The 25338-nt window shown below is 39.3% G+C and overlaps 1 protein-coding gene across 1 annotated transcript in view; it reads right to left on the minus strand.

The window, feature by feature from the left end:
* Positions 1 to 22476, minus strand: part of SLC9C2 (solute carrier family 9 member C2 (putative)) — a 91509-nt gene extending 69033 nt beyond the window's left edge. The window contains exons 1-3 of the mRNA XM_004706822.2: positions 22365 to 22476; positions 15142 to 15242; positions 13061 to 13189 (exon numbers count right to left, since the gene is read on the minus strand). Coding sequence (XP_004706879.2) covers positions 13061 to 13189; positions 15142 to 15242; positions 22365 to 22476 — 342 coding nt within the window. The remainder of the gene's footprint in view (positions 1 to 13060; positions 13190 to 15141; positions 15243 to 22364) is intronic.
* Positions 22477 to 25338: the final 2862 nt, after the last annotated feature.

The following is a 25338-nucleotide window of genomic DNA, read 5'->3' on the forward strand; positions in this document are numbered from 1 at the left end:
AGCATTTAAGAGCTAGAGGCAAGTTGTATGTTTCATCGTTGCTACACTGCACCCTGACTGACTTGTCTCCTCCCCAAGACCCTTTGGTAAGGGCATGTCCAGTTGCCTACAGATGGGCTTTGGGTCCCCACTCCGCACTCACCCTCATTCACACTGATATGATTTTTTGTTCTTTGATGACTGATCTTGATCCCTTCAACACCTCATGATCACACAGACTGATGTGCTTCTTCCATGTGGGCTTTGTTACTTCTGAGCTAGATGACCACTTGTTTACCTTCAAGTTTTAAGACCCCAGATGCTATATCTTTTGATAGCCAGGCTCCATCAGCTTTCTTCACCACATTTGCTTATGCACCCGCTTTTGTCTTCAGCGATTGTGTTGGGAAGGTGAGCATCATGGAATGCCAGTTTAATAGAACAAAGTGTTCTTGCATTGAGGGAGTACTTGATGCCCAATGTACATCTGCTACCTTAACACTAAACCTATAAATATATGCACATAGATCTATTTCCCCATCGTCATACATAAATATATTTACATATGTACATGCCTGCATTTAGACCTCTATAAATACCCTTTGCCTTCTAGTTCCTTCCTCTATTTCCTTGTACTCTCTCTTCTTGTCCCACTATCATGTCCAGCATTCATTTGGGTTTCACTAATTCTTTTCCATTACATTGCCCTTGATCAAGACCTACCAGGCCTCTTACATCCTCCTTGCCACTGATTTTGGATCACTTGGTGTTCCGTTGTCCCTGGGTTTGTTAACACCACTTTCTTTCCCCCATATCATTCTCTAAAACATCAAGACTTCCAAAAATATTCAGAAAATATCCTCACCTTTAACCTTTTATTAATCTTAGGAGAGTTCTGCCAAAAACAAAGGCGAGGTCATGAAATGCTTTAAAATAGGAGATTTGTTTGCATGAATTTTCCCAATTTTAATAAACTCATTTGTATATCTCCATTGGTTTTCCAAGGCTGTAATCTCTCTGAAAGCTGATTGCCACATTTTTCTTCCATAGATCAGTGGTGGGTTCGAACCACTAATCCTTTGGCTACCAGCTGAGTGCTTAACCATTGTGCCATAAGAACTCCTTAGTTATCCCTTAGGATATTATTCAATCATTGCTACATCTTTCTCAATGTTCTCTTTTTGAATAAAATATAGTTACTGTTTGAGGCAGGATTCTTAAACAAGAGATGATCACAATCAATGCTATTACAAATGCTTAGATAACTCATTATATGGGACCATTAAAAAAAGAGGGAAATAAATTTAATATCGATTTAGTAAGATTGTTCTTGAGGAAAATGAAATGGATGAAATTTCAACAGAGTCAAGTGAAATAAAGAGGATCTTAAGAGAATATTCTGAAATACTATACTGCAACAAGTTGGAACACCTAGAGGAAATGAGCACACTTCTAGAAACACACTGCCTACCTAATCTAGCAGAAAACCTGAACATTCATGTAACAAAAAGAAGTTGAAGGTGCAATGAAAAAAAACCAACTGGGGTGTCAGACAGATTACCTGACCATGTAGACATTTCCTCACCTCCACAGTCCCCCAACTCACTCCCTCCCGGTGCTACCACCACCTCTAATAGTCTCTACAAGGCCTTGTTCCAGGCAGCAAAGAGTAGAGGAAATGGGTCTTTACCTTTAGAGACTCAGAAGAGCAGCAACATCTGTAGACAGAGAAATGACTGAGAGTCACAGAGATGTTCAGGATGCTGGCTGCAGGAGGAACCTAAGGTGTGCAGAACCAGCCCAGGACATGGGATGTAGAAGAGAGTGGCCCTGGGTGACATTGAAGAGGACAAAAAGGTAGTATGCAGAGATAAATCTGGGGTGGATGATGCAGGACAGAGAAGAGTGAGCAATGGCCTAGCTACCAAACCTTGAGAACTATAAGAAAGATATAGGGAGATAGGGGAGTCTGGATTGCTACTAGGAAAGTGGAGATGCAGGTGATTTTTGGCCTTTCAATGCACAGTTTCTGAGCATCTATTTAACCTAAGTGATTACTGGAAATAAAGATACAATTAAGAGTTTTGTGGAGGAAAATGAATTATTCTGGAGGTGATAATTTCATGTCAAGTGTTCCTTGGCATGGTAAGAAGCTTTCTGTATTAGTCTGGGTACTTTAGAGAAAACAAATCCAAAGAGACTCATGTATAAGAGAGAGTTTTATATAAAGGTTAAGTGTGCATCAAGAAAACATCCCAACCCAGTGCTGCCCAAGCCCACAAGTCCAACATTAACCCATTAACCCATATGTCCAATACCAATCCACAAAGTCCTCCTCCATGTCACAAAACACATGCAATGATGCCGACTGCAGGAGGAAAGCCAAATCAGTGAGTGTGTAAACATTTCGGTGCTGGCAGGGGTCTCCACGCGGCCGGCTCCAGCACCCAGGGCTGCATCGGGGTAGGTCCATGTGGCTTCTCCTTGGGGGTGTCTTGCAGGAAGTCAGCCTTGCCAGCTGAAGCAGGGAACTGGCTAAGCAGCTGCACCCTGGTGTGACCATCACAAAGCAAGAGACCAGAGAACTAGAAAGGCGAGGCTTACTGAGCCATTTATCCCTCTGCCCTTCAATTAATCCCACATGCGTTTATCAGCGAGGTTGGCACAATGAACTAACTAACTCACTTTCTAAAGCCTCTTTAACAGGAAACAAGCAAATTTTCAAAGGAATAACCTATTCCAAGAAAAAAATTTGGAGCCACTAGTTGCCTGATTTGGCTAAATAGTTAACTCAAATCTTTATTTTAACTCTGAGCATATGGTCCTATTGACAAACTTTAATCAAGGTATAATTTGCTGCTTTGTTGGAACATTATTTCAAATATTCCTAGGGACCTCTGTATTAGCAATTGTAGCAATCACCCTGCAAAATAATTACTAGTCACTGAAAGGTAAAATAAAATAAGACAAAGCCACTATTTAAAGTGTTTAACACAGTGGAGTTGAATGTCCTAAAGGAAAAATAAAAATCTGTTCTTACATTATTTAAACATACCCATGGCGTGGGTTTAATTTTCCTGGGACAGCATCATACGCATACTCAGAAAACATTGTGTCTCAAATAGATTAGTCAAAAGTGAAATGGTACCTTGTGGAAAGTGAGAAATGACTTAAAACGTGGCTTCAGGGAAAGCACAGACACTGAAGCCGGGGGTATGTGTGAAGCGCTCGAGTGAAACTGTTGGAAGACATGTGAGAGGGAAGAGAAGAGCAGTGCTTGTAGTGAGTATTTGTGGTTGTTGGTGGTGCTCCAGCCACCTCTGACCCAGCGACGCCCTGGAACAGAGAACTGCCTCCGCGCTTTCTCGGTTGTAATCGTTACAAAAGCAAATTGCAGGTTATTCAGCAATGCCACTGGGTGAATTCAAAGCATCAATCTTTCCATTAGCAATAAACCATTTAATCACTGCACCATCTTACATGTATAAATAAATTGTGTTGGCATGCAATTGATGATTTCATCTATACCCCTAAAAGTTTACAAGTGAAAAGTTTACCCACTTAAAGCAATTCTGTGTGGAAACGAGTGGATTTTTGTGATATAATCTGCTTTCTCTCCAGGTTGCATAAATATTACCTTTCTTTTCCTTTTTTTTTTAATTTTTAAATTTTTTTGTTACCTTTCTTTTTCAAGTAATTTATTTTTATTGCTATGGTTGTTGAAAACAACAAATCCACTACAATGGCATCAATTACATTTTTCAGGTGGTGCAACCATTCTCCTTAAAGGCAGACCTTCTTTATTGATAAACTGAACTATTGTTTGGTTAAAATAAGACCTCAGGTGATACTTTTGGTTTAAGGGAAATAGTTAAGGGCTCAAGGTAACAGTTTCAGGGGGTTATCCAGCCTCCGTGACTCCAGAAATTTGGACTTTGTGAGAATTTGAAATTCTGGTCTGCATTTTTTCCCCTTTTGATCAAGATTATTTTATAACAGCTTTGATCAAAATGATCAGTAATGGTAGCCAGACACCATCCAGTGTTTCTTGACAAAGAAAGCAGTTCTTCCTGAAGGCAGTTAGATAAACATTCTGCTTTGTCCTCCTAGTCCTGACTCTCCTCTGTTGCTCGAAGTAAATGCAGTCAAGTTAGTGGATGACCATTTGACAACTTCTATGATCCCAGGCACTGCACAACAAAGGGAACATTGGCCCAGTTGACTTGGATGTCCCATGAAACTTTGACTGTAAACCTCCAACCAAGAAACGCAATTCAAAGAGGTGGTTGGTTGTACATAAGCAGAATCAGCAACAATTCTTGTTATTATAAATACATACATTTTGTAACATTTGTCAATTCAACTTTTTTATAAGTGTACAACTCAGTAACATCAATAAAATGAACCAGCTGTACAATTATTATGCTTACTCAATGAGACTTTCCAATCATCCTAATCAAAAATTGAGTGTTCCATAGCAATAACTCCCCTTTTCACCCCTTCCTCCCATCCTGGTTATAATGGATAATCTTTGCTCACTATACATTGGCCTGTTTTTGGTCATGCAATATTTACCCTTTTTTGTGGTTGACTGACTTCATTCAACATAATGTCTTCAAACTCCATATTATAGCATGTATCCGGCTCCATTTCTTCCACTGGCTGAGTAGTATTCTATTGTACCACATTCTGTTTATTGTTTCCTCCATGCAGGACATTTAGGCTGTTTCCACCTTTTGACTACTGTGAACCATGCTTCATTGAACATGGGTGCACAAATGAGTATGTTCATATTTTTGTTTTCAAGACCCTGGCTGTACTCCTAGCAGTGCAATCGATGTGGTATTTCTACCAGATGGTAGTTATAAAGGTCCCTGGTGGTGAAGTGGAATAGGCACTGTCCCTCTAACCACAAGGTTCTAACCAACCAGCTGCTGAGGAGGAGAAAGTTGAAGCTGCTTGTTGCTGCAAAGATTTAGTCTCTGAAACTCTATGGCACTGTAAACTGCAATTGACTCAATGGGTCATTAAAAGCTTCAATTGACTCAATGGCATTAAGTCTGATTTTGAATGAAACAATAGTTCTATTTTTAGTTTTTTGAAGAACTGTCACACTGTTCCATTTTGCATTCCCACCAGTAATCAATGGGTTTCAATTTCTCCACCTCATTTCCAAATTTTGTTATTTTCTGGTTTACATATAAATTTTGTTGGAACTATATTAGGAAAAGTACTACTTTTACATAAATTGACTCTTGATTTCAAAAGCAGATTGCCTGGGTTGAAATCTTGTTTCACTAATTAATCACTCAACTCACAATGAGTCGATTCTGACTCATTGCGATCCTATATGACCGAAGTTTAAAGGCTCCTGTGGGTTTCTGAGACTGTAAATCTTTATGAGAGTCGAAAGCCTTGTCTTTCTCTCACAATTTCCAACTGCTGACCTTGTAGTTAGTAGCCCAATGTACAACCACTAGACCACCAGGAGTCCTCCTTCACTACTTTCTAGAGAGTGTGGTCTTTGGCATGATATTTAAACTCTCCATGCCTCAAGTTTTTTAAGCTCTGAAATGTATTTATTGCCATCTCATAGCATTGACTCCGATTTATAGCAACCACATGAACAACAGGGAAAAAATGCTGCCAGATCCTGACCAATCTTCACATTTACTAGGATGTTCAAGACTATGGTTGTGGCCGCTGTGCATCCTGGGTGCCTTTTAACTTAAGGGCATATTCTAGCATTATGCAGAGGACCAGTATTCTGTTGTGAGTCATAGGGTTTTCACCGGCCAACAAATTGACAGACAGGTGTTGATTCTATGAAATAAGGGTAATAATAGAGCTGCTAAGGAGTTTGATGGCATAATGGGTCACACAATGACTTGCTAACTGGCCACAGTCAGCAATTCAGACACATTAGGCACTTCTTGGAGGAAAGATGAGGGTGTTTTCTTCTGTAAAAGTTTAAAGTCTCAGGAACCCAAAGGGACAAATCTGGGTCACTATGAGTCAAAAATAGACTCAGTGAGAGTGGATTTAATAGAACTGTCACCATACCATACTTGCACCACACAGGTTTCTAATCCACCTTGAGTCTGGTTTTGTGTATGGGGTGAGGTATGGATTCCTGTTTTATTCTTCTGCAGATGGAGATCCACTTTTTACAGCACCATTTGTTGAAAATTTCAACATTTTTAATACAGTGATCCTTTATTTTCTAGTTTCCAGTACTGCTACTGAGAACTTTCATGCCATTCTAACTCTTGTTTCTGATATCAAATCAATCTCTCTCAGAATTTTTAGGACCTTCTTTTTTATTCCTAACTTCCTGAGTTTTATAATAATGGGACTTAGTGTGGTGTGAGCCTTTTAAACTTGTAGGTAAGCCTTGGTCTCGCACTCACTCATTTACTGCCGTTGAGTTAACACTGACTCATAGCGTCCCCCTGTGAGTTTCCAAGATGGCTACCTGTTTACACAAGTAGAAAGCCCAGTCTTTCTCCCTCGGAGGAGCCGCTGTTGGTTTTGACCTGCCAACCATGAGGATTGCAGCTCAAGGACAACCACCTCACCACCAGGGCTCTTTGCCTCAGTCTCTAGTATGTATGTATTGTGAATATATGGATCTATGTGTGTGTGTGCATACCTCTACTTTTAAGTATTATTGGATATTATTCATTAAATGGGGTTTTTTTTCCCTTCTGGAAGTGATAGTTGACTGTTAGCCCTCATATATCAATTCCCTAATTTTCTTAGGTTGTGTGTGTGTGTGTTTTGGTCTACATTCTATAAGACTTCCACAACTGTTCATCCCAGCACTGTCATTGAATTAATTTATCTCAACTATAATACTTTCTGTTTGTAAGATTTCTTTGTATGCTTTCATGCTCTTATTTCATAGACCCCTCTTTTTCCATGGCTATTAATTAATTATATACATGCACAAGTTTTCCCCCCCTTATTTTTATAATGAATTAGTGTTGTTTTATAAAATAAAGTCTATGTTTGTTAAGATGATTATATGGCTTTTATACTTTATATAAAACACATGAAAAGATATTAAAAACTTTAAATCAAGATTGCTGTTCTTGATTAAACGCCACTTTGTCCTACTTTTATTTTTGATATTTTACTGGATCTACTGTACAAAAATTGTATATAGGACTTTTGCAAGTATTTTTGTGAGATTGGCCCACTGTGTTCTCTTAATCTTCTTGCCTAGTTTTGACATAAATATCATACCAAAGGAACCTGAAACGCACTGCCATTGAGTCAATTCTGACTCCTAATAATTCGTATTGGGTTTCTGAGACTATAATACTTTACAGATGCAGACAGCCTCCTCTTTCTAATGTGGGGAGTTTCCACCTTTCCTCTCTCAGTTTGTTTTACTACAGTGAACAAACTAGGGACTAACTGAGGAACAGAAAACCAATTGCTCATTTGCAAGTTCAAGTTGAAACTAAGGAAAATTGAAGCAAACCCATACGAGCCAAAATAGGACTTTGAGTACATCCCATCTGGATGTAAAGACCATCACAAGAATAGATTTGACACAGTAGTGAATGAAGAGTGGAGGTGTTGTGGAGGGGGTCAAGAGCATCATTCATGAAGAAACCAACAAGCCATTACTAAAAAAGTAGGAAAGGAAGAAAAGACTAAAGTGGATGTTAGAAAAGGCTCTGAAACTTACTCTAAAAAGTGGATAATTAAAGCAAAAGGAAGAATGAAAGAATTGAACAGAAAATTTCAAAAGGCAGCTCAAGAAGACAAAGTAAAGTATTACAAGAACATGTGCCAAGACCTGGAATTAGAAGGTCAAAAAGAAAGAACACATTTAGCATCAATAAAGCTAAAGAACTGAAGAAACAATTCAACCTGAAGTTGCAATATTGAAAGGCCAAATATTGACCAGCAAAGGAAGCATCAGAAGAAGGTGGGAAAAAATACAGTCACTTACCCCCTCCCAGCCCCCGCCCCTCCCCCTGCAAAAAATTAGTCAACATTCAGCCATTTAAGGAGATAGTATATAATCAAGAACCAATGGTACTGAAGAACCAATAGTATTAAAGAGGAAGCTCAAGCTATACTGAAGGCACTGGGGGGGAAAATGCTTTCAAGAGTTGAAGGAGTACCAATTGAAGTGTTTTAGCAAATCTACCACAATGGGAGTTTTCACTTGTCTTTGCCAAGAAATTTGGAAAACAGTTACCTCGTTAAATGACTGCAAGAGATCCATATTCAGTCCCATTCCAATGAAAGGTGATCCAACAGGATGCAAAAATGATCTAATAACATCACTGATATCACCAGCAAGTAAAAGTTTCCTGAAGATAATTTAAAAATGGTTGCAGCAGTACATCAAAAGAAAACTACCTGACGTTCAAGCTGGATTCGGAAGAGGACAGAGTATTTTTCCATTGCTGAAATCAGATGGATCTTGGCTGAAAGCAGCAAATACCAAAAAGGTGCATCGCTGTGTTTTACTGACCATGCAAAGAAATTCAAATGTAAAGATGGTAACAAACTACAGATAGCGCTGGGAAGAATAGGAATTCAAGAACACAATTGTGCTCATGCAGAAGTTGGACATAGAACAAGAGACTTTTTTAACAGAACAAAAGGATACTGAGTTGTTTAAATAAGAAAAAATGTGTGTCAGGGATGTACTCTTTCACCGTAGTTATTCAATCTGAGCATGCTGAGCAAATAATCCTATAAAATGGACAACACGAAGAACAATTCAGGATTAGAGGAAGACTCATTTACAACCGGCAATATAGATGACACAACCTCACATGCTGAAAGCAAGGACAACTGGAAGCACTCACTGATGAAAATTAAAGACTTCAGAGTGAGTTACACCTCAGCATAAAGAGAACAAAGCCCTCACAATGGAGCCAATAAACCACATCACGATAAATGGATAAAAGAACTGAAGTTATCAAGGATTTCATTGTGCTTGGATCCAGCCATTAAATCAGACATGGGCAAGTCTACTGCACATGTCCTCTTTAAGTGTTAAAAGACAAGATTGTAGACTAAGCAAATTTCAAATGCTTCACAGGCTTGCAAGAGACAGAGCGCGAGTAAAGAAGACTGAAAAGTAATGGATGCATTGAATTATGATATTGGGGAAGAATATTAACTATGCCATGGAATGCCAGAATAATAAACAAATCCATGTCATAAGAACCCACATGGAAGAAGCACACCAGCCTGTGCAATCACGAGGTGTCGAAGGGATGAGGAATCAGGCATCATCAGAACAAAAATCGTATCATTGTGAATGAGGGGAAGTGCAGAGTGGAGACCCAAAGCCCATCTGTAGGCAATTGGACATCCCCTTACGGCAGGATCGCAGGGAGGAGACAAGCCAGTCAGGGTGCAGTGTAGCAAAAATGAAGCATACAACTTTCCTCTAGTTCCTAAATGCTTCCCATCCACCCCCACCCGCCACTATCATGATCCCAATTCTACCCTATAAATCTGGCTAGACCAGAGGATGGACGCTGGTACAGATAGCAACTGGAAACACAGGAAATCAGGACAGATGATCCCTTCAGGACCAGTAGTGTGAGTAGCGATACCGGGAGGGTGGAGGAAGGGTGGGTTGGAAAGGGGGAACCGATTACAAGAATCCACATATAACCTCCTCCCTGGGGGACGGACAACAGAAAAGTGCGTGAGGGGAGACGTCGGACACTGAAAGATATGACAAAATAATAATTTATACATTATCAAGGGTTCACGAGGGAGGGGGCGTGAGGAGGGAGGGGAAAAAATGAGGAGCTGATGCCAGGGGCTTAAGTGGAGAGCAAATGTTTTGAAAATGATGGCAACAGATGTACAAATGTTCTTGACACATGGATGCATGTATGGATTTTGATAAGAGTTATATGAGCCCCCAATAAAATGATTAAACAAATAAAATAACTTGTAAAAAAATAAAGAAACAACAACATAAAGTTAGCAATTCTTGAACACATAATATGTGTCAAGTCATTGCAATTAACACTTGGTATGCATTTACCAATGACCAAAAAAATGGAGAAAAAGAAGACATGAAAAATATGAGAAAACTACCATATAACTAACGGAAATCCAAGGGGTAAAAAACGAAGTATAGAAAATATTAAAGAGTGAATAACAGCCTGGCTCCATCTTGCATCAGCAATGATATCCCTCATTCCACGACGTCTTCTGACCAGTCCTGAATTTCTAGCAGTTCGATGTATTACTGCAACCATTTCTTAGTTATCTTCAGTAATATTTTATTTGAATATTATGATTCAAATATTATATAATTTCCACATTCTGTTGGGTCACCTTTGGAAGGAGAATGAATATGGATCTCCTCTAGGCACTTGGCCAGATAACGCCAATTCCAACGCTGTGTCTATTGTTGGACGCCAATTCCAACACTGTGTCTATTGTTGGACGCCAATTCCAACGCTGTGTCTATTGTTGGACGCCAATTCCAACGCTGTGTCTATTGTTGGACATCTCAATTCACAGTCGCACAATTTCTGGAACCCTGCCCTCACCACCACTACCCACCCCCACCCAACCCCATGCCTCTGGGTCTTCTTGCTTCAATACCATCAGTTCTTGAAAATATACTACTTCTCGAAATGGTTGAAAGTCAACCAATTATTTTTGGTCCAGCGACTTTGTATATTCCTTCTATCTCCTTTTGATGCTTCTTGTATCACTTGATTTTTCAGCTATTGAATTTTTCGATATTGCAACTCAATGCTTTTTTCCCCCTTCGGTTCTTTCCGCTTGAGTAACGCTGTGTTTCTCCTTCGAACTCCAGGTCGTGGCATATTTTCTTACAATGCTTGCTCTGTTTTCTCAAGCCATCCTTTGCAAGCTTCTGGTCAGCTCCTCTGTTTCATCATTCTTCCCGTTTGCTTTAGCTACTCTGTGTCCAAGAACGAGTTTCAAAGTCTCTTCTGACACCAATTTTGGTCATTTCTTTTCTGTTCTCCCCCCACCCCCCAGCCATCCCCCTGATCTTTTGCTTTATTCATATTGAGTATCCTTGACTGTACAGTAAAAGGTTTAGTTTGGGTTAAACACAGGGACACCAAAATCTTGAAACTATAGAAAAATTAGAGCAAGAAAATACTAACCACAAGAAAGATGTACAGTAAATCAAAGTATAAGTATAGTAAACAAGACAGCAAACCCCCAAATCTGTTGTTGTCAAATTGATTTGGACTCATAGAAACCCTAAAAGACAAAGCAGAAGTAACTCACACTGTTTCTAAAGTAGCAAACAAATCCTTTGGAAATCACACTGCTCTATGTTTCTCCATAGAGGGGCTACTGGGTTTGAACTACTGACGTTTTAGTACTTAACTACTGTGTCTTCAGTGTCCCCCTATAGCTATGTAAATGCCAAGTAAAATTACCTTTAAGGCAAAAAGCATTAGTTGGGATAAATTAATACTTCACTTCAGGTGGTAGAATAATTTGGGACAAGATAACAGGAATGGTTACACAACTTGAAGAATGTAATGAATGTCACTGAATTGTACATGTAAAAATTATTGGGTTGTTTTGTGTTTTGTTGGATGTATTTTCAGCACAGTTTTTAAAATACCTAAATAATAAAAAAGAAAACAAACAACTGGAAAAATAAAAACACTTGTAGAAACTTAATAATAGCTTCTATTTATATAAAGTAATAACTCAGAGAATTTCAAGGAGTAAATTATAACTTGCAAGTTACAGTGGAAGCTTGTCAGATTGAACTGAAAAACATAATTGCAAGGATATAGAAGACTGAACTTCACAATTAACAAGCACGTTCTACTGAACAAATTTGTGCTCCAACACTCAATAATGAGAGACTATAGTTATAACGGAAGCATAGAACATTGGGGCCACAAACAAATCTTCGCAAACTACAAAAAGTTCATACACAAACTTGATACCATTCTCTGACCACAAAAACAGCTCAGCCAAACTCCCTGCCATCGAGTCGATGCCAACTCACAGAGGCCCCCAAAGGGCGGGGGAAAGCTGCCCTGTGGGTTTCCAAGACTGCAACTGTCCACCGGAGTAGAAAGCCCAGTCTTTCTCCTGAGGAGCAATTGGTGGTTTCGAGCCGCTGACCTCGCTGATCGCAGCCCAACGTGTTAACAATGCAGCAGCAAAATGTTAAAACTATCATTTGGTGCTTTTAAAACAACTTCTAAATTTGAATTAAAAAGTGCCCTCACGGTGCAGTGGTTCCTCAACGGGCTGCGATCTGCGCAGTCGGCAGTTTGAAAGACTGGGCTTTCCCCTCCTGTGAACAGTTCCTGCTAGAAATCCGCAGGGGCTCGCGGTGAGTCAGCATCGACTCAATGGCATCGAGTTGGTTTTGGGTTTAGAAACACCAAAATTGTGGGATGTAGCTAAAAGTGTCGGAAGATTTAAACCCTAAAATACACAAAATAGAACAGAACAAAACCCACCGGAAAACCAATCAACTAATTATCTATTTGTTGTTGTCACATGTCAGTAAGTGGGTCCCGACTCACAGTGACCCGATGCACGACAGGAGGGAACCCTGCCTGGCCCTGCCTGGCCCTCTAAGGTGCTCTAAAAACAACAGGAGATAAAATAAAAGAAAGCAGAATTCTAGTTGAAGAAAAAACAATACAATTGTCTGGCTAATGTATTAAGAAAAACAGAAATGGCACAAATCAAACAATCTTAGTTTAAACTGAGGTAAATCTATAGGGTGCAGATGCAGTCTTTTGTGGGACTGGAACCCAAGTTCTGCCATTTGTGAGCCTTGTGACCCTCTGGGTATGAGTTTGCTCCTACGTAAAGAAAGCACAGATCGTGTCTGCTCAAGGTCTAGTCACAGTGGGCTCTCAGCAAAGGTGGATTTGCCCTCCCCCCTCCGTTTGCTTTCTTAGCGGTGCTGTGGTATAGAGTTGCGATGAGTCAGCAGTGACTGATGGCACTGAGGTGATGTAGACAGGTGGGTACGCAACTAAAGATGTGAAATGTGTGGATTATTTTCTGCATAGACTCACGAATCAGCAAGAATTGTTTTGAAATGCATTCTTACCTGCCAAAACACATTCTTAAGTATAAAAAAGTCCACGTCCAAAGCAGCCACAAATATTATTATAGGATAAAAATAGCAGTAAAGTGCATAACTTGATGTGTTTAGAACAGGGAAGATGAGTTTGTGTACCTAAAGTAACAAAAGAAAAAAATTAGTCTGCTGCCATATTCAAGTATTAAAACTTAGGATGATGTATGCTTATGCAAATCAACACAAATTTTAGAACATTCCAACCTGAAACTAATGAGAATTTCTACAAGGGTCTTCCTGGTGATCTTGGAGCAAATCTCCCTATCTAACCTTGAGACGGGCTAACCTCAGCGTGCCCCTCTGCTGTTCAGAAAACTGTGCGAGTTTGGCTACGCAAGCATTGCTTAGAGGAAATCATCAGTGCTTTCCAAAGTGCTTTTCTTCCATTGGTGATATCCAAGACTATCTTAGTGGTTCACAAAAAAGTTTGGTTATTTAATATTAGACTGTTATGGATCTATTTTCATGTGCATTGTGGGGGGACTGCAAGTACCATGCACCTATGATAATAATTTCCCAAACATCATTGCTTCCCTCCACCCGCCAACACACTAAATCCATTGCTGCCAAGTTGTGGGATAAACTTAAGCATGTAAAGAATAATATAGATATAAGAAAACCTGTACTTGTTTTTTATTAAATCTTGAATTCTAAAGCACAGCAATGTAATTCATAACAATTTTCTTTCACTCTTTCATTTTTTTAAAAAGTGCCAATGCTTGTACTTATCTAGGATTACATATTATTATATTTTACATACTGTATATCAGAGTATTATATACTCTCTATTCTGCTCGCTGGGCTTTCTAAAGCGATACATCTGGATGGAAGCAGCTGCTGGGTTCAGATGGGCTACCTTTTGGTTGACAAACACTTCACCCGCTGCACCACCTGAGATGTAAAAATCTTTTCATGGTCATGTAGAGAAAATGAATCCATAGCTATTAGTCCGCACTACTTCTATAGAACACAAGCCATCCAGGATACACACAGAGAATGAAAACACAACAGTAGAAACTCTCTGAATAGTCCTTCCTAAGTAGTTTCCTTATGTTTAACTGATCGTTTAAGCTTCTTTACTTCATGGTGCCTTAATTTCCTCGTCTGTAAAATGGAATGAATTAACTGAAAGGTTAATAATTAATAAGTATGAAGCACTCAAAAAGGAATATATTTAAAATTTAAAACTGTTGGTTAGAATAAATGATAACACTTCAGGAAAAAATATATATATAATCATAGGTCAGGGTCAACCAACTGTGGTTCTCACAGCATTTGGGGCTCTTTGATAGGTATGTGTGGCTCTGAAGTAAAATCGAAAATGAAAATGAAGCTGTTATGGTTTCATTTAAAGGATATTATTCAGATAATGGTGATTTCATTTGTTTGTAAAATTATATTTATGGCTCCTAAATAAGTTTTAAATTGTGTGAGGGACAGGATTGGCTCTTCTGTCTCAAAAATGTGTCAGCTCCTGTCATAGGTAAGTCAAAGCACTTTCTTTTTTTAATGAAGAAAAAAGAGTGGAGGAAATTGTTGTAGATTACATTGCTGTGCGTTTGAAATCAAGAGTTAATAATAAGTACAACTTTTCTTGTATCTATCGTATACGTTTTGTGACGAGTCTGTACACTTTGTCTGGCAGTAAGAAAAGACACGATTCCTCATGAAAATGACTGCTGCCCTGGATAACAAAAGTCTGCACAGGTGTCAGGGGAACGGGAGGGAAGGGATCAGTAGTTGAGTTTGTGTTAGGGGTCGGGGAGGGGTGAGGGGTGAAAAGAAAGAACAAATACTCAAAGGCAGATGAAGAAGAACTCAAGAATGAAATCAAATTTACCTCACTTCCAAATTAGTGTTCTACCTTAGGCATTCCTCAATTATATTTCTCTTTCATTAGGTGGTTTTTCTATATATTACATAGCAAATGATATTTTTAAATAAATATTCACATTTTAAAAACCACATGCACTCAGAAGTGTGAGTATGAATGGGTCTACTTTGAGTCTTTGTCCTTTAATTTATTCTCTAAATTGTTGTATATACAGTACCATTGGAAACTGTTGGGCCATTTGTCCTACTATAAATCCAGATACAGAAAGAATTAACAAGTCAAGGACTCTGGAATTCTTTATGCTCGCCTTCAAAATTCCTAAGGAAATACATATTTTTTATTTAGACATAATTTATATTGTTCAAACATTTAATTAACATCTTCTTTTTCAATTTAATTTTAAACACTGGGTGTAGTGTTATTACAGATGAATAATTGAGGACTGTTAGGAAGACCATCTCTTAACTATAAGACTTTTTCTTAAATTTTCCATTGTGAATTGTGCGAAGATTTACAGAGCAGATCATCAATTTTACATTAAACAGTTTATATACATTTAGTTTCATCTCATTCACTGCAATCCCCTTAATGTAACATCATTTATCTTCTGTCCTCCCTGTGTTTCCTAGGCCCATCCCTCTTTCTTTCCTAACCCTTATGAACTTTGTCCTTGGGTAAAAGCGTTTGATGTCTTTTGGTGTCAAATGGTTGCCTATTCTAAGGCATTCATACCTCATAAGTGTTCATTTTCCCTTAATAAGCCTATCTATTGTTTGACCAAAAATTGAGCCACGGGGGCAAATTCATTTCCAGACATGAAGGAACAATAAGGGCCGCAGTCTCTGTGGCTCCACAAGTCTTTATTCAACCAGTGAACTTTGTCTCTTTTATGATTTTGAGCTATGTTCCACCTTTTTTCTTCCACTCTATTCAGGATTTCTCAACGTGGTCCTTTTCATAGAAGTTCATAGGAGTCGCCGGACACCATCTAATTCTTCGGATCTCAGCGTGGTGGAAACTGAAGTATATGTGATCCAGTATCTTTTGGACTAATTGTTCCCTTGTGCTTTTGATTTTCATGACTCGTCTTTCCTCGGGGAGGAGCTCATTGAACTGCTAACTGCAAGGCCAGTAGTTTGAACCCACCAGTCACTACATGGAATCAACATGAAGCTTTCTGCTCCCATAAAGATTTACAGCCTGGGAAACCTAGAGGGGCAGTTCTACCCTATCCATTAGGGTGGCTTTAAGTCAAATTCAATGTTGAATTTTAAATTTGGACAGACAGAACAATTGCTGCACCTTAGGTGGATTTTCACAAGCTTTTACCACCCAGTTGCTACTCAACAAGTAGACTATTGAACGTTGTCAATTACCATAGTGTCCCCTGAGACTATGGTTCTGATTCCCTAGGTCTGGTGACTCATTTTCCCAAGATGTTTGGTTTTGTCTAAGAAGTTTTCATGTCTTTTCCTCCTGTATGCTCCACCACATTCACGGATATATAGACATAGTAAATACTCCTATACAAATATCCTCTGCCAAACGTTTAAATATCTGAAAGTGTGTTTTTACTCTCCCTCCCACACCCATTCAATCTGTGTTTCTATCCATGATCAGCTTCATTACAGAATTGTGTACGCTTCTTGCTGCCTTAATTATCTCTTGCCCCTTTTGTCAGTGTCTGCCTATGCCTCCGTCATCTTTTTGCAATTCTTTTCTTATTGTATATTGCCTTACCCTTTGCCCAATTTCTTGAAATCTGATTGACTTCTCCATTTGTAACTACACTATTTCCTCTTCTTACATCGTAATTGTCTTTATAACAAATTGATATTTCTGGGTCTTTACTTTCAGTCCTGTAGGTTTGTTATACTTTGAATATTTCTATATCTGGGTTGACTTTTGGGTGGTGTTGTCAGGGCTATTAATCTCAGGTTATTGTTGGCTCTCGGTCTAAAGAGCTCCCTTTCTTATTTCTGCAAAGTTTCTCTGGTTTTTACAGCTTCCTTTAATTTCTATTTATCCATAATTGTCGTAATTTCACCATCATATTTGAGGAACAATTTTGCTGATTATATGATTTTTGCTTGCCTCCTTGCTTTCATGGCTTCTGCTGAGAAATTGGAGCTTAGTTTTATTGGTTCTCCTTTGTGGCTAATTTTTCATTTTTCCTCTCAGGATTAGTTCCTTGTCTTTGGTTTTGGAAAGTTCAATAATATGACATGGCGATTTTTCTTTTGGGGTCTATTCTGTTTGAGGTTTGTTTAGTTTCTTGAATGCCTTCATGATGGTGGGGGAAATTTCTTTTAACAACTCTTCAGCAAAGTCTTTATGTGCTGTTTTATTTGTTTATTTGGTCTCTTCCTGTTCTGGCATTCCAATCACAAGGAAGTTCCTTCTCTTAATGGGAGCCCACATAATTCTTAAACTTTCTTCAGACTTTTTGTTCTTTTATCTGATTGTTCCTCTAGCACATTCGCATTGAGAGATTTGTCTTCAAGTTCACCAATTCAGTCTTGCATTGAGTCAATTCTACTCCTTTGCCTTTACAGGGTATTACCAATTTCTGAAATCTTATTATTAATCTTCTGTATTCTATTTACCACTTTTGCATGGTTTACAATTTTCATTTATTTTGTTAGTTTGTTCTTTCAGTGCATTCCTGAAGTCTTCTCAATTGTTTTACTTGCTTTCATCTGCAACTTTCGTTATCTTTAAATCCATTGAAAATATCTAAATATCATTCTTTTGAATGTCTTATCAGTAATTCTAATACATTTTATTCCTCATAAAGACTTCTAGCTCTGTGTTTTGGTGACTCATTTGAGCCACTCTATCTTTTTCTTCCTATGAACTGAAATCACAGCTTGTCACAAGATATTGTGGTATTAGATTTTGATTGATGATTGTATGTTGGTGTGTTCTTAGGCACGCATCACCTGTCTCCTTACACCTGTGGGAGTAATACAGCATGTGAGCATGTGCACAGTTCTCTGCTGTCTGTGGTACACAGTTGAGGGTGGGTCTGTATAGTATTGGCTGTTGTCTGTCAATGATCATGTAGCAGCTCAGTGGGTGTGGATACAGGCGGTATGGGTGTGGCTGGACCATGTAGGCAATGTTGTTTCCCACTGGATTGGACAGGGGGTAAAAGCAAGAAAAAAATAAAACAAAAGGAAACAACAGCAAAAAAGAAAAAAGGCTGGAGAAAACAGGCAAACAATAGCAAGGAAAAATAATTCAATAACTATAAAGGAAAAGGGAGGCAAAAACAGGGAAGAAAACAAGAATAGAAAAAGTGCAAAAGCAAAACTAGGGAGGAGGGAAGAAAAGATAATAGGAGAGAGAGAAAAAAGAAAGGAGAGGGGAAAGGAGAAAGAAAAGCAGAGAAAGTAATGATAAAAACCAGGGAGAGGGAAAACACACAAACAAGCAAGAACAAGACCCAGAAAGGAAAAAGAAAGAAAAGACTGTGGAGGGCAGGTACCCAGTATGAGTCGGCACCCTCTGCCAGTCAAGGTGCTCATGAAATAGGGGGTTGAGGTAAAGGGTCTGGCGTGTCCAGTCCTAAGTGGACTTCCTGCTGGCCTAGGTGTTTCTGTTCAAGTTCAGGGCAGTTGATTCAAAAGTAGTTGATTCTGGCTCAGAAAGTGACTGAGGACAGGGTGCATGTTCACAAGGAATTCTTTGGGGGCGTAGTAGGCAGCTAGAAAAGAGTAGGTATTCTAGAAGAAGTTCTTGTCTACCCACGAGGGTCTAGAGGCTGGCACTGTACATTATGGTGGTCAGATGAGGTGGAGTTCACATGACTTCAGACTCAGGATGGTGCACCAGAAGCCAAGTCCATGAGGGCTTGGCTCTGACTTCAGGTACATGTGGGGAATGTCACCAGCCACTGGGTGAGTGAGAGGGAGCGCTGACCACTTCCCTGGTCACCAAGAGAGTATATGTAACATGGGAGGATCTCCATTTTCTCATCACCATTCATCAGGGTATTTGTGTTCTCAGGATAGCATCAGACCAACTGGCAATGCACTGATGTGTCCCCTCTTGCCACTTTTGTTCAGCTTCTTCTAGTCTGCCAGCACTCAGTCCATTTCTCTATCTCAGTCCACTTCTCTACCATTTCCTCTGAAAGTCAGTGTTCTAGGATTATCATCTGTATCTATTTCATTTGGTCTTATGTCTTTGTTGTGGAGAGTCTGTATAACGTGTGTGCTTAGTCTGCCATTTTCCTCGAAGTCCCAAGGATCATGTTCTAAGACACACACAGTGAGGTATTTTTCACAGCTGAATTTGAAATATATTAAAGTCCCAATGACCTCTTGTTGGTCCACATAATGGCACATTAAGATCACTAAATGAGCCAAACTTCATATCTATGTATTATGTCTTAATAGTTACCAATCCTAAATTATAGAAGATCTATGGAGAACAGTTCTACATTTTGGTTCTCTATGAATCAGAATTGACTCAGTATCAACTAACAACAATAAGCTACAGCAGCATGTGTGCTACAAAACAAACCCATTGCCACTGTTGTTGTTAGGTGCCATCAAGTGGGTTCCAACTCATAGCAATCCTATACACAACCAAACCAAACACTGTGTGGTCCTGTGCCATCCTGGCAATTGTCCCTATGCCTGAGCCCATCGTTAGAACCACGGTGTCAATCCATCTTGCTGAGGGCCTTGCTCTTTTTTGTTGCCTCCACTTTACCAAGCATGATGTCATTCTACAGGGATTGGTCTCTCCTGACAACAAATTATGTAAGATGAAGTCTTGCCATCCTTTCCTTTAAGGAGCACTCTGGCCATACTTCTTCCAAGACACTTCGAATTGTCCTTTTAGCAGTCCATGATAGTTTCAATATTCTTCTCCAGCATCATCATTCAAATGCTTAGATTCTTCTTCAGTCCTCCGTAATCAATGTGCAATTTTCACATGCATATGAGGCAATGGAAAATACCATAGCTTGAATTAGGCACACCTTAGTCCTCAACATAACATCCTTGCTCTTCAATTCTTTTCAATACTTCTGATTTATGCAGCAGATTTACATAATGCAGTGCATCTTTTAATCTCTTGACTGTGGCTTCCATGAGCACTGATTGCGGATCCAAGCAAGACAAAACCCTTGGCAACTTCAACCTTTTCACCATTTTCTATGATGTCAACTATTGGTCCGTTTGTGAGGAGCTGCGTCTTCTTTATATCGAGTTGTCATCCAATTGATTGAAGTATTGAAGACTCCAATCCTTGATCTTTATCAGCTAGTGCTTCAATTCCTCCTCAATTTTATCAAGCAAAGTTGTGTCATATTCATACATCACTTGTTAAAAAGCCTTCATTTGATCTTGATGCCCCATTCTTTATATAATCCAGCTGCTATGATTATTTGCTCAGCAAAAATATTGAACAATTATAGTGAGTGGATAAAACACTGATGCGCACCTTTCCAGATTCTATTTGCATAACTGTCTCTTGTTTCATATTCAAGTTCCTCATGAGCACAAGGAAGTACCATGGAATTCCCATTCGTCTCAACGTTATCCATAGTTTATTATGGGCCACACAATCAAATGCTTTACATAGTCCATAAAACATAAGGAAACATCTTTCTGATATTTTCTTCTTTGAACCCAGATGGATCTAAGATTAGCAATTATAGCCATCATTCCATGTCCTCTTCTGAATCCAGCCTGAACTTCTGTCAGTTGCCTATTAACATACAACCACTACAACCACTAGATGATCTTCAGCAAATTTTGCTTGCAATACCAATGATATTGTTCTGTAGTTTGAGCGTCTTGTTGGGTTACTTTTCTTTGGAATGGCGTTGTCATTGAGTTGATGATTCCGATTCTCAATGGTTCCCAAACTGCCCATATCAGGTTTCCAAGGCTTCAAATCTTTTCCCCTGGAGTGGCTGGTGAGTTTAAACCACTATTATTTTGGTTACTATTCAAACACTTCACCACTGAACCACCAGGCTCCTTCTATGTACTAGAACAAGAACCCAGTGCCATTGGGTCCATTACAACTCATAGTGATCCAATAGGCCAGACAGAACAACTCCATAAGCTTTCTAAATCTATCACAAGTTCCTCTTACCGAGCAGCTTGTGAGTTTGAACTGCTCACCTTTCCATTTGCTGCACTTCAACGACTATGCCACCATTGCTCCCATATGTACCATCATTTCCCTTAAAGCCAAATCTTTTTAACTGAGATCCAAACATCAGAGAACACATCATTTGCCAAGCAAGGAACAAAATACATGTACTATTTTCCCTCCATATGCATTTTCTTGCTTTGAAACTCTCTGGGATGATCTAATTCCTTCTCTTAGAGGGAATCTTTAAACTGCCATCCATTTAGTTTATACCTGACAATGACAAGAGTCATGGGCAGCTTCGTACCTGCTTTTCCCGGTATCAATCAAGCTGAGGCAGTAAATATGTATTGAATACTTCCTAGGTGTAAGGGCGGGTAAAGAAATACTCTGCAAATGTTTTCTGCAATTCTATTGACTGGTGGAGTGCTCTTGGACACAATAAAGGATCTACAGCTAGTGAAGTTCCTGGTGGCAAACACTTTCTAGTACCTTAAAAGGTCATGGCCATTCGTGAGTGTGTTAACAATCCCAAGGAAAGCAAATTCATTTTCTGAAGAGGTTTCTTAGATGTGTTTTTTGAGGTTTTTATTCTCTTCTCTCCTTGGCAAAAGAATTCTAAAGCAAATGCCATTTTCCCAAATAAATTTTCTTTTACAAGATTTCAGAAACTCTTCCCTGATTGCTAGATTGTGGTTTTGGATATTTTATCTGCATGGATATGACTCGCCATATCTGCTGAATTTGTAATCATTGCTTAAGAGGCCTCTGTTTGTGAAGCCTTTAATAAATTCCCCTTTGGGGGTGGCAATGCATCTTTTCTAGAGGAAGATCATATAAAAACCAATAATAGACAAAATTGACAAAGTAAACTAAGTGATGGATTTGATATCTGGATTCATCCATCTACTTTCTCAGTGTGCCCTTCCCGAACACGGAGCAGATATTTTGATTGTGCTAGGCCTGGCCAGGCAGGCAGTGCAAGGCTCTCTCCCTCCTCTTTATCACCAGAGCATCATGTCCAAATCTTTATAGTTCTTCTGACCACCTTGCATCGAATTTATTTACTGGGCTCTCTCTCCCCCATGAGAGGGACCCTTGAGGTTAGTGAATGTCTTATTCTCTTTGTAGTCTCAATGTTTACCACACTGCCTTGCTCAGCAAAGTTAAAGGAACACAGTATAGACATTACTGATAGTTAAATACAACAGATGGATGGCATTCACTCACATAATTTATTATTGTGGTAGAGTTGTAGTCACTTTCCACATGAAGAAAGATTCAGAGGACAGAGGAGGGGTGAGATTTAAGAAAACTACTCACCTCCCAAGGCAATGATTGAACATATAAGCAGTGGGAAATTCAGCTCTCCTTCTGGGTAGTCAGCAGGCCTCCCACACATAACTCTGTTTTCGCTCACACTAGACTTATTCATTTTTCCTCTGTTTTTTCCAGTCCCAATTTGAATGTGTGAATTATACCATTATAGACCAACCTATTTAGGAAAAGAAGAAGAAATCCAATGCCATAGAGCCCATTCTAATTCCTGGCATTTTATGTTAGCGTAGAATCATATCATACCCCACAAGGGTTTCTAGTTGTAATCTTAGTGGGATCAACTGTTAGGCATTTTTCTCCAGGTACCACTGGCTGGGTGAAAATAATCAACTTTTAGTCTAGTAATTGAACACAAATTATTTGCAACATTTAGGAACCTCACCTGTTATAATACACAAAGAGATTAAAATGTGGCCTACCAGGACCTAATTTAGCCACAAACTAACTAAATTTGTACCACTCTTGGACCTACTCATTGTGGTTTTTGTTTTTCCCAAATCCACTTCCACTGTGTCAGTTCTGACTCATGATGACCCTACGGACAGAGAATTGCCTCTGTTGGTCTGCAACACTGTCATTCTTTATGGGCGAAGAAAGGCTCCTCTTTCTCCCACGGAACTGGTGGTTTCAAACTGCTGACCTTGTGGTTAGCAGCGCAGTGCATAACCAGTATGCCAAGAAACATTAATAGCAGTATTAATGTTTCTTTCTCATGATGTTGTTTGTGCATGTATGTGTGTTGATTGCTGCGTCACTATGTCATGATATGCTCATGTCTTTGCCTTCCCCAATGGAGAGTGAGTCTCCCCCAGGCCCCAGCTAAATATCAACTTTCTTCAAAGGTGGGTATGCATTATGTGGCAGATAATAGACTCTCCACAAATATATGATAAATTCCCTGAGGGGGGAGGAGCAAGGCTAAATATTAAATTCCTGGTTCTGCATGGACACAAATCATTCTGAAATTTCCTTCTACTTTTCCAACCCCCATGCCCACCTTTACCGTCTCTCAGCCCCTCCAAAGTCCAACATGGAAAATGAGGAAAAAGGCCAAACTTGAGTCATATCAGTTAAGAAGAGGGTGAGGGTGGGGGTGAGTAACCCAATAATAAAAGGAAGGATTAACCTTGAGTGGATTCAGAGCTGTGTCTCCTTTCCTACGTACCATGTACAGCATTTGGCAAATGAGTAGGAGGTGGAATTTCATCCCCCCCAAACCCCCTCAACTAATTCCCTAAGGTGAGATATAGTCTGCACAAATATATGCAGTGGTCCTGAGGATTTATTGTATTTCTCCTTGTATCTCACTTTAATCTAAAACTCTGAAATGTTCCCAAAGTATCCCCAATGACATTTCAAACTCATTTTCACCCCTTGTTTTACACTAGTTTGATTTAAAGATTATGGTTCTGGTGCGAAACAGAGAGGGGTGGGGGGTGAGCCGAATGCAATTCAAAATGGTACATCTCCAAAATATTTCATCTGCCCCCCAAATAGTCCTTCAGGTCCCTAACATCTTCAAAACCTGCTATCCCTACTTGTTATTACAACATCACCCTCAAATCAAGCTCCTCTCCAAGATACCAAGACCAGTGATGTCTTCTTCTAAGATTAAGTTGGTCCAAAATTGAGGCCAAGATGAAAACTCTTGAAAATCACAAAGACCAAGCACTCACCTCTGTGACTGTTTGCCAGGGACAGTGCTGCCAACTGATCATTCACACATGCCCTTGCCTAGTTCCCATTGGTTTCTGACCAACAAGCTTTCATTCTGATTGGCTACTTATGTTACCCTCACTCCCAATCCAGAAGCAGCTCAGTGATTCAATTCCAAGGAAGTATGAGTTTGTTAATATTCAAGCTGTGTCTATACTCACAACTGTTTTAACTGATGTTTTGAATCTGATATGTTAACTGACATGGTCAAAGATGTTGATCATATGGACAGAACCTCCTTCTATGCATTTTTATAAACTCTCCATTTCTTTCTCCAACCTTATCCAGCTGGGGAAAGAACTTATCCTTTTTCAATGTTGTCTTGTTTCCGGATTCATTTTCATTCGTCCTTTTTCACTTTGTTTCTTTGGCTTCTTTTTCAGCATTTCTTACTCATATTCCCCTCTCTAATTCCTATTGTAACTGACTTTTGAACCTTAATTGGAAATAACAATGCTGCCTAATCTTTACAGAAGGACAAATAATACCCCATTCCATGATGCCTGGTACACATCTTTTGTTTCAAATTCTCACTAAAAATTAAATACAGTATCATTAAACATGTGAACATTACTCATCAAAGTACAGTTTACTTTCAAAGCCGTTATTTTATGACAGTGAGATATTCTCTCAATCCGCTCATTCCTGTGCCACGCTGGTCAAGGGTAGCCACACATTCTTTTTCCCAGGACACCAAGAATAATGTAACAGCAGCAAGATTACTAAGTCTATCATCAACCTTCTCCACCACTATGTATCAATGAATCTTTTGACAAATCAAAGTCATAATTCTTGTTTGAGAGAGCTGTCCCTAACTGCAACAACCATGCTTGGTACCTCCATCTCAACCCCACCCCCCCCCAAATATTTGCTTTACATCAATGAGAATGAATAGGGCACAGCTTGGGGTGGCTCTTTTAAGTCACCATCCCAGCCCCTACCATAAATGCTAGGGATCATGTTTAAAAATAAAAGTTGTAAAACTTCTCTCCTGAGCAGCCTATTCCTTACTTTTCCTCATACTGCCCTTACTTACCTGTTCTAATTACTAAGTTCACTGCCCTGTCCCCCGTTCTCATTTTCATCTTCTCTAACCTGATTGCCTTGACACTGACTTCTCTCAACATTAAGTTTGGTTCTCCTCTCAGCTGCACTGCCTCAGCTCATTTTGAGCGATGCTCAAATGGTTCCTCTTCATGCCCACACTACTGTTGTGCCTTCAGGCTCATCTGGCTTACCTAGA

The sequence above is a fragment of the Echinops telfairi genome, unplaced genomic scaffold (assembly GCF_000313985.2).
Source record: "Echinops telfairi isolate 266 unplaced genomic scaffold, ASM31398v2 ScPeMD7_7424;HRSCAF=8462, whole genome shotgun sequence".
Lineage (NCBI taxonomy): Eukaryota > Metazoa > Chordata > Mammalia > Afrosoricida > Tenrecidae > Echinops > Echinops telfairi.